General features: G+C 32.0%; 1 protein-coding gene and 1 long non-coding RNA gene across 2 annotated transcripts; one reads left to right on the top strand and one right to left on the bottom strand.

Annotated features, from left to right (window-relative positions):
* The first annotated feature begins 1,747 nt into the window (after positions 1-1,747).
* On the top strand, positions 1,748-3,504 carry LOC127704641 (uncharacterized). Its single transcript, XR_007983453.1, has 2 exons — positions 1,748-2,485; positions 2,518-3,504. It is a non-coding gene; the product is annotated as an uncharacterized LOC127704641 (long non-coding RNA).
* LOC127704291 (uncharacterized) lies at positions 3,287-16,812 on the bottom strand. The gene is made up of 8 exons (XM_052208328.1): positions 16,418-16,812; positions 11,803-12,037; positions 11,011-11,294; positions 9,611-9,757; positions 8,355-8,686; positions 6,066-7,352; positions 5,621-5,846; positions 3,287-5,160 (listed from the first exon to the last, which is right to left on the bottom strand). Exons 1-8 carry the CDS (start codon positions 16,625-16,627, stop codon positions 4,696-4,698), a joined length of 3,186 nt encoding a protein of 1,061 aa, XP_052064288.1. The 5' UTR covers positions 16,628-16,812; the 3' UTR covers positions 3,287-4,695.
* Position 16,813: the final 1 nt, after the last annotated feature.

Below are 16,813 nucleotides of genomic sequence, written 5' to 3'. Positions count from 1 at the left end.
ATAGTAAGCTATAAAGTCCTGATTAGACAAAACGTGATTGTGTATTATTAGTATCTTTTATCTTTAAAAGAAATATGTTTGTTTTGTTTGGGGGGGGGTTACCAAACATTTTTATTAAAGTTTTATTTTTGAATTAATTCTGTTTATTATCATTATTATTTTGGAGACCAAATAATTGCTTTATAGATCCTGCTTTGATGGACATTAATTCCATTCAGTCAATCCTTTTCATCCAACTTTTGGGATAAGGATATTAAAGTCAGGCTGACATAATTCATTCAGAAAATTTAACGGAAAGGTCGATTCAGTGAGGTGAGTGAATTCTAATTCAACTTTTCCATAAGCATTATGGAAAGGAACTTTAATATTAGTCAATTCAACTCGAATTTAAAAGCATGTTTAATCAATTCAACAAAACCATTTATACTATGAAGGCCAGTGAAGGGCAACTGGTGAATCGAGACCAATAGAAATAAAACTCTTCTATTTGACAAAGGTAAAACAAGTACATAATAAAATTGATCGAACTTACTATTATGAAAGAAACTTTTAATATTTCTACTTTTAATAAAAAAAAATGTTTACAATTCACTCCTATCATCTGCACTCCTTCAGACAGAAGTCACACTCGTGCTTACTTTGTTCTCGGTAAAGATTTTTTTGGCACTGTTGGAAAAACATTCACAAGGTCGACTGAGCAAATTAAAATTTGCTACCGTGTAAATTTCTTGAAATCCAAATGATTAATAACTCAAAATCAATCTATGAGATTTCCTCTAGAGATGGTTTTTAATAAAATTATTTTTAAGCAGATTATCTTGTCGTTTTACATATACATTTGGTTTCCTGTCTTGTGGTAGTTAAAACACATGTCCAAATGAAGAAGGTCGAGAATTTTATCTCTGGTCTGGTCTTAACAATGACTTAAAAATTGTATTTTCTGCTTCTCCGCCAAGCACATTGTATTCTAATTAGAGCGAAAAATGGGTGACTCAGAGTCAGAGTTATGTGTCTGGATAGGGAAATGTTTTCCTTTCTGTATTTACCGTCAACTATCAAGGTAAAATACCGACTCATCGAGTCAGTCTAGTAAAAAACACGCTACCTTTATATTACATTAACACGCTCACGTCCTGAATATATATATGTTATATTTGAACTAGACAAATATCAGTTATCTTTCAATTCCTTTTTAAATGCATTTCAAGAAGGTTTCCTTTTAAAAATAAAAAAATGTTGTATGATTGCCATTGAGAAAGCTATTCACCAGATAACAAATGTTGTATGATTACCATTGAGAAAGCTATTCACCAGATAACAAATGTTGTATGATTACCATTGAGAAAGCTATTCACCAGATAACAAATGTTGTATGATTGCCATTTAGAAAGCTATTCACCAGATAACAAATGTTGTATGATTACCATTGAGAAAGCTATTCACCAGATAACAAATGTTGTATGATTGCCATTTAGAAAGCTATTCACCAGATAACAAATGTTGTATGATTACCATTGAGAAAGCTATTTACTAGATAACAAATGTTGTATGATTGCCATTTAGAAAGCTATTCACCAGATAACAAATGTTGTATGATTACCATTGAGAAAGCTATTCACTAGATAACAAATGTTGTATGATTACCATTGAGAAAGCTATTCACTAGATAACAAATGTTGTATGATTACCCTATAGAAAGCTATTCACCAGATAACAAATGTTGTATGATTACCATTGAGAAAGCTATTCACTAGATAACAAATGTTGTATGATTACCCTATAGAAAGCTATTCACCAGATAACAAATGACGTAAATGTAAGGAACTATAGGTTAGCATACGGCCTTCAAAAGTGAGAACAGAACCTTAAAGGAGGGGTGGACAGGGGGTCCCTGATTCCCACTTTCAAACCCCCAACTCCCACTCCCCTCACTTCTACTCCCAAAACTTTTTACGATAGTATCCCTATTTTTACTCTCCTTCTATCCCGGTTCCCGCCTCTGACTTCCACCCTCACTTGTGCTTTAACAAAAGAATATCCTTGACACTTGAAAGACCTTCTATGTGTTCTCTGAACAAAAAACTATTTAATTATAATTTTGTTTGGCAAAAGGAGGGAGGAATATCCTTCTCGTTCCAAACTGCTTGTCAGCTTGGATGGTTTAATTTTCCAAGCACTGTAAGTAAGATGAAATCCCAGAATTTTCGTCAATCTAAGAAATCACACTATACGTCAGTTGACCTTATTTGTGTCCTTTAGGTAATAAATTGTTGATGGATAGTGTCCTTTAGGTAATAAAGTGTTGATGATGGCTAGTGTCCTTTAGGTATTAAAGTGTTGGTGGCTAGTGTCCTTTAGGTAATACAGTGTTGATGGCTAGTGTCCTTTAGGTAATACAGTGTTGATGGCTAGTGTCCTTTAGGTAATAAAGTGTTGATGGCTAGTGTCCTTTAGGTAATAAGTGTTGATGGCTAGTGTCCTTTAGGTAATAAAGTGTTGATGGCTAGTGTCATTTAGGTAATAAAGTGTTGATGGCTAGTGTCCTTTAGGTAATAAAGTGTTGATGGCTAGTGTCCTTTAGGTAATAAGTGTTGATGGCTAGTGTCCTTTAGGTAATAAAGTGTTGATGGCTAGTGTCCTTTAGGTAATAAAGTGTTGATTGCTAGTGTCCTTTAGATAATAAAGTGTTGATGGCAAGTTTGTAGTAGCATCTGTTAAATGTAGATACAAGTTGGTTTTTTTTCAATTTAGCGCATGACATGTCAGATTAAAACTTTCCTTTTGTTCATTACCGTATTAGCTCTAGATGCCATGTGGCTCTCTATCTTATTATGTTGAGAGACTGTTTCATCGATATATACCCAACATTTCATGTTATTCACATTGATTGAGTTTTGAGATTGCATTAAAAGACCTTATTCGCGTTAGATACCGGAATAGTTGTCTGAATGTGGATTCCAAAAACGGATGATGCCCTATGAATATCTCGATCCTTTTGGAGTTCATGCGATTTGCTTATTTCTTTTACCTTGATTCGCATGTTTTTAATGGATTTTTGAGATTTGAACATTGGTAATATACTGTTGCCTCCAACTTAGGAAATAGTATATAGAAGTGGCAGTCTGATTAAAACACTTGTGTCTACGCTTGCTTACTTGTAATCAATATGTGTTGTAATCAGATTGCAAAATAAGTTACTCAATATCCTTATGCTTATGCATATACAGAGATTTAGAAGATAGATGCGTGAACATTAATGGCATTATATATATAACATAAGCTAAAATGTATCTTGAGTAATTTTATTTCACCTTTAAACAGGTAGCAATAGAAATTATTAACTGTTTATGCAAAAACAGACAGTAACATTATCCATGTACATTTTAAATGTAGTATTGCACCGTAATTGTAACAAACCCGTCAATAGGAATAAGTTCACTTTGAGAATAACTATATCGTACATGGTCAAACACCAAACACCAAAAAATAATATAAAAAATATAATCTACAGGTTCAAACAGACAGTACAAATAATGACTTTTAGGACAACCAAAAACACATGGTTAAACCAGGGAAGTATAATAATACTATATGGTTCCATGACATAGATGCACACATAATCTCCTAAATTTATTCCAAAAATTGCATGGTTTATATATGTATATATCATAGTGACAACCTAAACAAGGCTTATAAAAATACATTAAACACTTTCAGTATGTTCTTGCAATCTTTGCAAATAATCTATATAAATTAACAATCTATAAAACCACACTGTCCATAAAGGAACTTCTTGCAAATATGGAAGCGTTCGTCTTGGCCCATAAGATATGTCTAAACAACAAATGTATATTACATTAGTATGCAAATTAGATTATCAGATTCCAGACTAGACGTTACTATCATAAACATGACTTTCTGTACAGAGACAAGATACCACTTTCGATCAAATAGGCAAAATAAACTCATAGCCTATACAAAGAACAACCGAAATATATAAATATTGCTTAGTCCGTAACAATCTAAACCATGAGACTATATGAACAAATGGTATCAAGTTTAATGAGACAATTAGGTCTTAAGGAAACAACCAGAACAAACATTCAATATATAAATACAACGAGGAACAAACAGTCCAAATAAATGTAAAAAGTACATAAAATAAAAAAAAATAAAATCTTTAAGGATAATTATAACAATCTATTCTGTACTAGTTATTCTGTCATTGGCAATGAATGTACTCTGATTGTTTGAGTTCTTTGGTATGTTTTCAAATTAAGACCTCATGCATAAAAATAAGTACTAGTATATTGTCTTTTACTTTATCGGACATATCAGCTATATCAGTTTCTGGAATAAACATTTCGGAAAAATAGTGTCCATAAAGAGACAATCTACACAGATATGTTGTCTTTTGAAAATAAAAAAAAAAACCACAAGTATATTAACTTTAAACAAACATAACCTATTCAAAAACAACTGAAGCAAGCATGTTATTTCATAAAAGTAAATTAAACAAGAATAATGCCTATAAAGAAGCAATCTTAACAGACATACACCATATTATCTATAAATAGGCAATCACAACTATTGTACTGTCTAAAAGAAACAGTCGAAATGCATAACGAATCGAAAATACAATCAATCAATCAACCAAGCAGTCCAAATAAATGTAAAAAGACCAATACAATTTTTCTAGTCTCTACCATTTTTATGTCGTCGGTAAGTTACCTCGGATTGCTTGGGTACTTTGGCATGTTGTTTAGTTTTGAGGACCTCTACTTGTTCTTGCAAATTTGAAAGTGTTGGTCTTGATTCCTCTGACAGGTCTAAGCAACGAAGTATAATGTCAATTGCATCATCCGATAAATCAGATTTATAAGTTTCTAGACTTATCATTTCTTTAGGATTTATTCTTTTAATAAACAGATCAAGCGACATGTTTCTTTGGCTGGCAAAAGCCGACGTTCTTGACATCATGTCAAACATCAGTAGGCCAAATGCATAGGCATCTGCACTTGCAGTGTACAGATCTCCTCTCAAAACTTCCGGTGGCAAATATACAAAATCTCCACTTATATGATGCTCTTTATTTCCCGGAAGGTCGGCTTTACGAGGGAGGCACCCACCAGTTAGACGAATATTTCCGGCTGAATCCAACTACAAACAAGACACCAAAGTAAAATATTTTATTTTTGCTTACTGCAATTTTGTATGCTATTAAATTAACAAATGAAATATAATATATTTGCAATTGTAGTAACAACATACCTCACTGCATTTTTTTGCATTTTTGTTATTGCTGCTTTTAACAACATTTTGTTCAAAATTATGAAATATTTCTGTAACAAACCATGACTCTCTAGATTTTCTTTCTTTATCTTTCTTTGTTTAATATCTATGATTTTTGTACTCCTATTTTCATGCTCAAAATGCGATTCGACTCTCCGATTCAATAATCTTTTAGACGTCAGAAGCACAGAATGTGCCCTTGAGACGTTTGTTAACCTTAAAGTGACAACGAAAATATTTTAAAGTACCGTCTACCATAGATATTATAAGACATTTTTTATTTCAAATTTTAACCATATCCTTTAGAAATAATAATAAAAATATCTACCGTAACAGTATTCATATTGAGTTCCATATGAACCATCCCATGCCTGTGGAGGTATTGTAAACCAATTGTAACCTCCTGTAGTAAGATGGAGATGTTTAAATGTCCAGATTGTTTCTCGTATTGATGTCGAAGAGTTTTCAGTTGTTTGCTGTATACCATTGCAGGAAAATACGATTGTGAATTTTGTATGCCTAAGAAATCTGCAACATTGTTATGTTCTAATAATCTGAAATACAATTAAAATATCGTTTTTTATGATTCCATCAAATACATATTTAACAGGTAAGAGTTTATCCATATAATTTTATTTTCAAAAATGAGAAAAATTGTAATGAATAAAAACACGAAAATGTACTTTTGTTTCACACCCATTTCTATTTTGAAGATATTGAATTATGTGTTTGATTATATTTTACCTTCAGTTAAATAAAAATAGTGAACTAACCTTAGCTTTGCAATTTCGGAATAACACTTTTCTATGTTGCATGAAGGAAGGTATATTTTAATGGTAACTTTTTCTTCGCTATTTTCCCGTTTCAGTAGCCCTCTCTGGTGTGCTGTCCACAAGCCCCTAGGACATCGTTGAATTGTGCTTGTTTGTGAACTTGACATGTTCATCAAGAATTCTGATATTTTGAAAGGGGTTGTTGATCTTCCTGTTGCGTCATTTGGGTCAATAATCTGTAACTCATTTGGTTTGAAATCTTCAATAAATATATACCCCGCACCATAGTCTGCTAGAAGACGCTTGAGAATTTCTAGTTCTTTCATCATCTCCTCATAAACCCGAAGATTTATGGCTACATCACGTTTACATGTTATCACGTGACTAAAAATGTCCTGATTTGCTTTGATTAAACTTGGAATCTCAAGAATGGATTTATCTAATGTGTCCTTGGCTCCTTCCATGAAACAGTCAATGACGATTTTCAGCGAGTCGTCCTCATTTCGACATGGCTCAGTAAATGTTTTCAGAAGTTTTTCAGATCGACCCTTTGCATATGCACACTTATCATTCGCGTAATTCTTCCATTTATTAACACCAGGGAATATTCGTATAACTTTCTTCAACGGCTGAAATACCTTATTCCTTGCAAGGGCAGTAAGATGGTATTGATTATCTTCAAGTTTCATTCTGCGAAAGTAGGTAGCACAAACAGTTTCACGTCTGTAATCGTTTTTATACGAGGGTTTTGAAATTGATGCGACTGAATCTCTTGATCCTGTGGATGAATGTAGTTCTTTCTCCACCTGGGTCACTTCATCTGTTAGTCCCAATACCTTTTGTTGAATTTCGTTAACAACCAAGGATTCAAGAATATCAATGGTACCGGTTTCTTCTTCCCATTTGTCCAGTTCAAGAGCGATCCGTTCAATGATTAAACCATCAATTTCCGTTTTCAATTTCACCCAGTCTTTCTTGACTGCTGTAGGCTCTCCTTCGGGATCCAGTATGAACTCGCTTGGAAGTTCTTGTTCTATCCACTGTGTTATAGCCATCCGAACCACAGGGAGCTTCAGGTACTCTCGAAATGCACCGCAAATTTGATGAGACTTGTTGTTTATCATATCTCTCAAAGATGTTATGATGTCAACTGATTCATTTTTTAGCTTTTCCAAATTTTCATTCGCTTCCTTCATTTTGTTTGCCATTCTATCATCCGAACAGTTGAGTTGTCTGACCATTGTTTTCATATGATGAACTGATCGAAGTAAAAGAGTTTTCATCCATCTGTGAAAAATTAATTACGTTAATATTGCAGTATGTTACCAAGTAAAAAACACTTTTATTGCATCCCAAATGTCCTCAGCCATAAATCAATTACAGATTTTTTTTCACTGAGGAGCTCACTACTGTCAAATTTATATCTATAATAAATCTATAGAATAATTATATATAATTTGTCTCAACGGTAACCAAAAATAGTAGATATGCAAATTTGCAGCAGCTAATTATTGTCTTTCCCGCAGCGGGATTTGAAACCATGCTTCTGTGTCATCTTTCACTTCGTATAAATTTTCAAATAATCACATCATTCTATTCTTAATATTTACAGATTTTCAAAATAAAAAAAAATTTGTGTTATTCACATTTTGAATCTTTTAGGGAAACTATAAAAAAAGTAAAACTTCAGTGTCTAGTGAGATGAAAGTAGTATCAATTATAATACCTCAAATAGCTGAAATTGGCATATGAAGATGTCAGAGTAGATAGCTCGTAAAATATTTAACAAATTCCGATCATTATAGTCGTGTATATCATAGGGAACTATTTTATTGTAATATGTTATCCATATTTCAAGGTAAATTGTCAACTACTTTTTTAAATAATAATGCTGCTTTTTATAAAGAAGCGGTTCCGCACTTTCCAAAATGTGGAGGTAATTTTTTTATAAATTTTCTAAAATCAGCGTTCAATTCTATATCAAACATTTGTAAAAACGCCAAAAAATCACTTTCAACTTATCATAATTGGCATGGGTAGCAGCCCATTTGGTCCGGTTAAGAACCATTCTACAATTGGCAAGATGGAAAAAAGGATGTAGTTACAAAAACAAACAAATATTTGGCAAATAGACTATTTAGTTAAAGCTCGATAACTTTCTAACTGTCCTTTTGTTCTGAAATCGATATCATAATTTAGGTTCTACAATGTTTACCGAAAATGAAGAGGGTTCTCGATTATAATTATTGTTATTTCGCCATGTTTGACACCATTAAATAATTTACTTACTTGTAAGTGACTTTTACTCGTTCATTCAAAGCTTGACTGTAAATACTTTTCAAGAGATTTAATACATCTTGAAAATCTGATGTTATATAATCTTGATCTATCTCAATTTCATGATTGGCCCTCCACGATGAAAATGTCTTAACTTTATCTTTATCAAAGTTAGGCCAAATTTTATGAAGTCTGTCAACTATGTGTTTATACACTTTGTCTTTTTCACATACACTATCCCAATGATTGCAAATGAACATTGCACAATCAGGATTAAATCTAAATGTGCCCTTTTCTCCTTTTTTCTTTTCCTTTTGTAGAATAATCTTCATCAATTTAACCAGCTGAAAAGACCAGAATACTTGTAATCATCATTAAAACCTTAACATTAAATATTAAAAATTTGGTGCGTTTATTATATATGATATTGGTACAACGGGTACTTCGGTGGTCAGTATTGCTTCAGTAAGTGAAATCAACCGACGGTGGCTAAGTTGGACAATAGGTAGCAGGATGACGTTTACAAATATAAACAAATGTCACTTATTTCATTGAGCAAGAAAAATGTTTCCGAAGAAAACGTTACACAACATTTTATTCTAGACCAAAAGTTCGGGAAGTCATATACATTAAACATTTGTTAACATCAAAACTAAAAGTCCTTTGCAGGCAGAACAACAAAAAAGTCGAGGTTAACTTTGAATTAAAGTTAGGAGTTGGTTTCAGAATTTCTTACTGTATTATGCAGCAAAATCCCTTGTTACTAATTTAAGCAAATTTTAATCAGCTTACTTTTGCTGTCTGTTTATGTATTTTTTTCGTTAAATAGGATTTAAAGCTAGGTATACTATTAATATTAATAATGGATGACCGTCTTTTCGTTTTACATGGTCAATATATGTTGCTATCTGACTGACAAATATCCTATGTTTCCTTTTGTTCGTGTGAAACAATATGCGATACTTTAATATTATTGCATTTTTTTTATTTAGAACTTCCTTGAATTTTCAACCAGAAAAGAATTAATAGAAAGAGACAGAAGAAACAAAGGGGATAACTTTAAATCATACTGAGAGCAATAAAATATGCTTTGACTCGTGGAAACATGAAATAGGAACAAACAAGGTGTAACAGATAAGCCATGATGAAAATAAATGGATTAAAAGCAGAATCACTTTTATAGAAATCAAATAAACTAGATTCGTTGTATTTATTTAACTTCATTGTATTATATACTAGTATGTTAGTAAGAACATATTAATAATTACCCTATCTTCGTCCACTCCACCACCGTTATCAGATTTTATCATGTAAATAAATCCCGTTACTTGATTTTCATCTACAAATTTTTCTATCACAATGTCCATACCATCGTTTTCTCCTATACCTGGTGTATCTATCAGTACAATTCCACTCTAAATAAAGGTAACATAATCAATTTTAAACAAGCATTCTGTGAGTATTGCCTACCGGTTAAAAATTCATTGTACTGGAACAAAATGCTAACTTGGTCTATAACTTGTCATGGTGTAAACTATATAACAAATATCAAGTCAATATCTTCAAGCATGACGAAAAAAATGTGGAAAATTGATTATTTGAGTGAATTTTCCAAGACCAAGGACCATAACTCTGCACAAAATCATCAGACCGGACCAACATTCGAATTTGATCTGTAACTTGTCATGATAAAACTATATACCAATCATCAAATCAATATCTTCAAGCATGACAAAAAAAAAAGTGCGGAAAACTGATTATTTGAGTGAATTTTCTAAGTTCAAGGACGATAATTCTGCACAAAATCGTTAGACCGGAACCGAATTCGAAATTGATCTGTAACTTGTCATGATAAAACAATACACCAAATATCAAATCAATATCTTCAAGCACGAAGAAAAAAAGTGTGGAAAACTGATTTGCCGGACTGACGGATGGACAGACAGACAGATAGTCAGACAGATAGACAAACAGACAGACAGACAGACGGACGGACGGAGTGCAAACCTAAAGTCCCCTTTGACTTCGTCGGTAGGGGACTAATAAGACCACTACGATAGCAAGGATTCATGTAGTATGATTTGAATATCTGAATAAATAATATAAAATTGAAAGTTGCTTTTATATATGGTCGTTTTTTTCTTCTGTAAAAGATATAGTTTAAAACTAATTTATATTGATGGGCCTTCCCCGAACCAGGCATTTCGCCAGTGGATGTCTTTAATTAAAATTAAGGAACTTGGTACCGATGGTATATCTTTGATTAACTTCCTTACTCGCAGCAATAAAGAGACTGACTTATGGAATGGACGTTTTTCTATTGTCGAAGACAATATATTTTCCTTAAGATAGCTTGTTTTTGTGTCGTTTTGTCGTTGTTTGCCAAGTGACGAATACTCCACATACCATTTAATTCATATTTGCATTTTTTACTAATTCAATGAGTTCTTGTTTAAACACATGATTTTACACAAGGCATAAGAAACGAGAAGCCTCTGTTTTTACGTTTTCTTCTGTTCATTGATTTATTTTTAAATACGTTATTCTTCTGTGCTTCACTGTGGCTATAATTTTATCAAAAGTCATTCGATCACTATAATCAAATTTATTAAAAATACAATTTTACTTATATTGCCATGCCAAAAAATATATAGTAAGAAAGTGTTACCTCTAAAAGTTTAGCGGGAAGGAATATCTGGACTTCCTTTATATCTGAAGTTTTTTCCCTCTTGTCTAGGTTTTCTTCGAACACTAGTTTTTGGATTTTGCCATGCTCAATATCATCAAATACATCATCCGGTCTGTTCTTGTCATGATAGATAACTCTTGCATGTTTTTTCTTGTCATATGACAGTCGTGTGATGACACTTGTGCAAGACGCATGCTTAGACGGCAGTATGTCTTCACCCAATATCAGGTTTAAGAAAAGAGATTTTCCGGCTGACGTTTCGCCTGCAAAATAATTACAAACTTTCTTTTTATATTTCATTTCTAAAATAAGAAGATAAGATGATTGTCAATAAGACAACTCTCCACTTGAGACCAAATGACGTAGAAGTAAGCAACTATATGTCACCGTATTTCTTCAACAATGAGCAAAACCCATACCGCACAACAAGTTATAAAAGGCCTCGAAATGACAAATGTAAAACAATTCAAACTAACGACTCGATTTATGTACAAAACAATAAATAAACGAAAAACAAATGTTGTTGATTTTGATGTCATTTTTTTTGCAAAAAGGACACTTTTAAAAGGATTCTTTCAGGTTATTTGCTGACTTTCACGAGAATTATAAAATTATTAGGAATTGAATTTCGACTGTGGGCTTGAAGATATTTAAGTTTAATATGAATACAACTGATCACAGCTTAAAAAAAATTTAAGAAAAGGAAAATATTCATCAGTCAACTGATTTTTATTTGCATGTGTCCAAATATATTCTTCTAGGACTACAAACCTGCAACTACGATGCAACACTCTCCTTTCCTAATGGTCTCCTGTCTGATGCAGAACTCATCGCCAAGATTTTTTATAAATCCTTCTGTTTTGAGAGCATTCTCTATTACAGAAATTCCTTCGGAGGGATTGGCATCTACTTTTGAGAACGTAGTTTTTGTTTGGGTTAATAAGTCATGAAGTTTTCCTCTTTTGTTAATGTCATCTCTTTTGTAATCTTTCATTTCCCGACATATCTGAAAGTATGTAGAAATCACATTTAAAAAAAAATATCATATTTACCATTCTTTAAAATTAAAAGAAAACCACAAATAAATGAAATCAACTTAAAATACGCATTAGGATTTGCTTGTGTGATAATCTTCTCGAACTGTACAGACAAATCTCCCCCCCCCCTTATTTAACCAATTAAGGAAGCTATATGTGCAATGTATCAGATGTTTTGAACTAGAATAATATTTTGCTTTCGTTTCATACTTGGGGCTCACCATAAAAAGACAGTTTATTATAAAAATATGTATTTTCAGTTATCCCGTTTGCTTAGTTTGTTGGGTTTAAAAAGTCTTAATTCTTCTTGCCATTTCACCAAATATCTAATGTTGATGAATGACAAATTTTGAAAAGTTCGAGCAATACACCTTTCGATGTTTCAAACTCCTGTTTACAAGGACACAAGTTCGATTCGCTCTTGAGAGAGTAACACATCTCCCCCTCCTCCAAAAAAAAGACATAAAGAGATCAACATAACGTTCGTCCGTTTTGGATAATGAAAACCAAAAACAAAGAATACACATGAAAGTTCCAAAATTACAAGCAACGACGGTGAGATGCAAATATAGCAGTCAACAACAGTATCGACACATAAAATTATGTTAGAATTCGACGTTGAAATAAATTATTATAAATAGGAAAATCTTTTCATTAGCCGATGAAAAACATTCAACAAGCGCTAGCACATGGTCAAGTCGGAAAGTGAGAAATCACCATTATTGAACAAAGGTATATTTATTTGCTGATAATGAGGACACAAATCAGCAAAAATATCGAAGTTCAAAAATCTGAGAAGAAGTTCAAAATTTAAATGACCATGTTTATGTTCAAGTTAAAAGTTCAAATACCGAGATGTGACATTTTGGGTTAAACAATGGTTTTTGAAATCCATAAGTTTACGGGTAAAATATTTCGCGTTTTTTGCCTAAACCGGTGGTTTTGATAATAACAACACTACTGTAAACATAAGACTAAACACATTGAAGAAAGGAAAACAAAAATAGATCCCCAAGTACCTGTGTATTTAACATGAAAGGCATAAATAGTTTTATGCTAAAGATACTGTCATGTGAGCCAATTAAACTTGAAAATCAATAACATACAAAGGAAGAAATCGGATCACTAATGCACAGCATGATATCATTCAAAGCAAAATATGACAATAATCTTCAAAGTAAATATTATATTGTTCCTGGTTGGTGTGTAAGCCAATTAAAATCCCGCAATTAGTCACATAATTCAATAAATTATTTCATAATGCACTTATCATTGAAAATCAATCCTTGAAATGGTTAAACAATACTTCCTGAATTTTGGTGTCAAAATGTTAAATAAAAAACTTAAACATAATCAATTGTTGACATACAAAATGTTCTGTCAAACATGTTAATTTTTATGAATTGATTCAAATACAAAATGTCAATACTCATGTCTGGTAGATAGGCATCGAACCGTTACATAAATGCACATATTTTACCGAACAAAAGAATAATAATACATTAGTATTGTAGTATGTGCATGAACAAATCGCACGAGATTAACCTTTTCCACAAATCATTGAATTCTATGAAGATATACGCCAACATACATATAGAGAACAACACATCGCCTTCAACAATAGAATAAATCGAGCTATGAATTGTACCGAGCCTATAAACTTTGAGAGTAAATTAAACAGAAACAATGAAAGATCTGCTATCAACGCAAAAATAAACTGTAATGTATGATTAAAGAACTGTTGCAGTTACTAATCAGATCCACATAATTTAACTAGGTTTACTACTTAAAACTTATATTATATCCTGGAGGGAGAAAGTTCTGAAACTATGCTTTAAAATCAAATAATCAAAAATCTAATTCAAAAACCGATTACACCTTTTTAAAACGGTGATTTGAATAATAGTGTAGAAAATGCTTTGTCAGACCTAATTTGAAAAGTTCCACTATGAATAGAATTCCGCGAAATACGAGATGACCGGGTCATTTAAATTGCAAGCCTTGATCTAACAAAACGAAATTAAACAACTTATACACTGACTACCTTTAAAGGGGCATTAGCTGTCAAATTCGTCTTGACCGATTTGACTCAAATTTTCGTATTTGATTTATAACATACTAAAACGTATATCCAAATAGTCCAAAATAAACAATTAACAATGCATGGACTCCATAATATGTATCAACATTTCTTGTGTATTTTTGTCTAGACGTCACCTAATTAACCATCCAGATGACCTCCGAAGACTGCCGACGATCATATAACCCGATATAAACATAAGTATTTTAAGTGCCAGTCTTTGTAAGAATCAGGCAATTTTGAAAAAAATCAAAACATGGGCGAAAAAAACCCACCGACCTAACCATCCTATTTTGAAGTTACCCTCATCCTAAGTTAGAAATGGTAGGTCTTTCTTTTCTGCGTGTCTGGTAATTCGAGAAATCTCTAGATAAATTTTGGTTAGAATGATAGCAAATTACGGTATTAGCTCCCTTTAATTGTTAGATTCTAGTGCATTTTAACCAAGATATATCTTGAATTACCAGAACAGGACAAGGAAACGAATGTAATATTCGTGCACCATCATACATTTTGAACATAAATTAATGTCAACTTGAGTGGGTTTTTTGTTTGTCATGTTTTCACCACTGCCTGATTCTAAGGCAGATTGGCACTTTAAAAATATAAACAGATAGCGTCCACATGCAATTGTATTTTTCTAGGTCTGTTTGATTTCATATTGTAGGTTAAAAAATGTTTATCGTCGTTTTTACCTGTGTAAGAATGGTTTTTTTGTGGATCGAATCAGTCAATCAAATGATTCATCCTTGTTTCACTTTCAATATTGACATTCTTTTCCTTTAAATAGCTGAATACATGCGTAACCCATCTTTAGCTAAGGGGTTAAATTAAAGTTCACATGAATATGGATCCAATGAGGTCGAATTATTGACTTGCAAGTGAATAATTCATCAGCGAAGTTTCTTATCTTATTTTAACAAAACTGAACCAAATTGGCTGCTAAAAGCGAATTAGCATTTCACTATATCACTTTCATTAATGATTGAAAAAAAAAATCATCTTTCATTTTTTTATATCTCGTAGCTAATGCCCTTTTAATTTAAGGCTACTTATACTTACTTTAATGTCAACTTTTAAAGAGAAGTGGCAGAATAGTAATTTCGGATAACTCACCTAAATTTAACGTCTTTAAAAAACATGATATTTTTCATAGGTTTTTTTGAAATTTTCTTTCGCACCACTAAAGATATAAAATTAAACTGTGTTAGCCTAAAAACTGGTTCAGATATAATAATTATCAATGAAAAGTTTCTATTCCATCCATATCCAAGAACCTATCGAGTTAGTATATTAATGATGAGTATAGAGGAAAATTTAATACATGTAAGTGAAACAATTTTTTTTTCTTCAAAATTTCATTGAACATTTTATGTTAAAAAACTTTTCATCTACATATTCTTGACAATGGAAACTTTAGTTAACTTATAATAACGTTTTAAACGGTACTTTTTGGAAAATTGAAAATAAAATTTAGTTAGGGTTGCTTGTCATTTACTCCCTTCCCTCAAAGATGAAGAACTAAACATTAAACTGGGTTAGACTGTAAACTGTAGTAACCATCTTCCCCGAAAACCTGTTTTAACATTCTATTAATGATTCTTTCCAAGAACCGAGTAAGAAAATTGAAATGATGAGTAGTTGGAAATTTCATAAGTACGGCAATATTTTAAAGAACATTTTGTGTAAAGAAACTTTTCATTTGCCAATTCTCTGACAATGCAAATTCAAGTTAATACTATTCTTATTATTTGTTATTATTATTATGATTTATTTAAAAGGATAAACATTATATTTATAATTTTTATAACCACGATAAATGTATCCGTCCCTTTTTTTCATTTAACATCTCTTATACTATCAATATCTTTTGCTTCGCTACAACTTTGTACCAACTTTACAATTTGAGATGTTCTGACTTTGCCAAAACCCTTAACTATAGTCAATAGACATATGTAAACTGAAAGCATATTGACAGAATACGTAGGTATAAACTAATAAACATCAAAAATTATAACACATACAAAATCTGTTGAATTACTCAATCAAACTCCACCGAAAAAAGCCCAGAACCACAATTTGTGAAACAATAAAAATACAAATATCATCTATTTGAATGTTACAAACTTGTTAGTGCTGGAAGAAATCCCAAGAAAGAGCTTTTTTTTTTAAAGATTTCTTTTTCTTGAAATATAGTATTGCAAAGCCAAAAGTGTCGCCGAGGACATTGAATGGCAAAGAGGCGATCACTTATATTCATTATACCGACCTTTTCTTTATGATTTATAAAGCCAGCCTGACACTTATGAAATTCCATCATCAATCGTTCTTTCATTTCTTCCAGCTCTCCAAGCCCACCAAGGTCGACGTCTAAATTCTCTGCAATTTCGAAGGCGTCAGAAAAGTCTTCAATGTCTTTTATAATTTGAGAAGATATATCTATACACTTTTCGCTGCTTCCTTCTAATGTGCCCGCCATTTCGTATAAATGGTTTACAACGATTTATATTGAATGCAGTTGAATATAAGTCATAAGCTGATATTTTAGTTTAAATGTCTATGGCACGTGTTATAGACAACATATTAAACATTCATTTTTGTTGATCTTCATAACTGATCCGTATATTCAAAACAAATATAGTATTGTCGTTTAAACGGGTTTTGT

Source organism: Mytilus californianus, unplaced genomic scaffold (assembly GCF_021869535.1).
Source record: "Mytilus californianus isolate M0D057914Y unplaced genomic scaffold, xbMytCali1.0.p SCAF_1, whole genome shotgun sequence".
NCBI lineage: Eukaryota > Metazoa > Mollusca > Bivalvia > Mytilida > Mytilidae > Mytilus > Mytilus californianus.
Note: the sequence above shows the minus strand (reverse complement) of the source record. Positions and strands in the feature narration are given on the sequence as shown.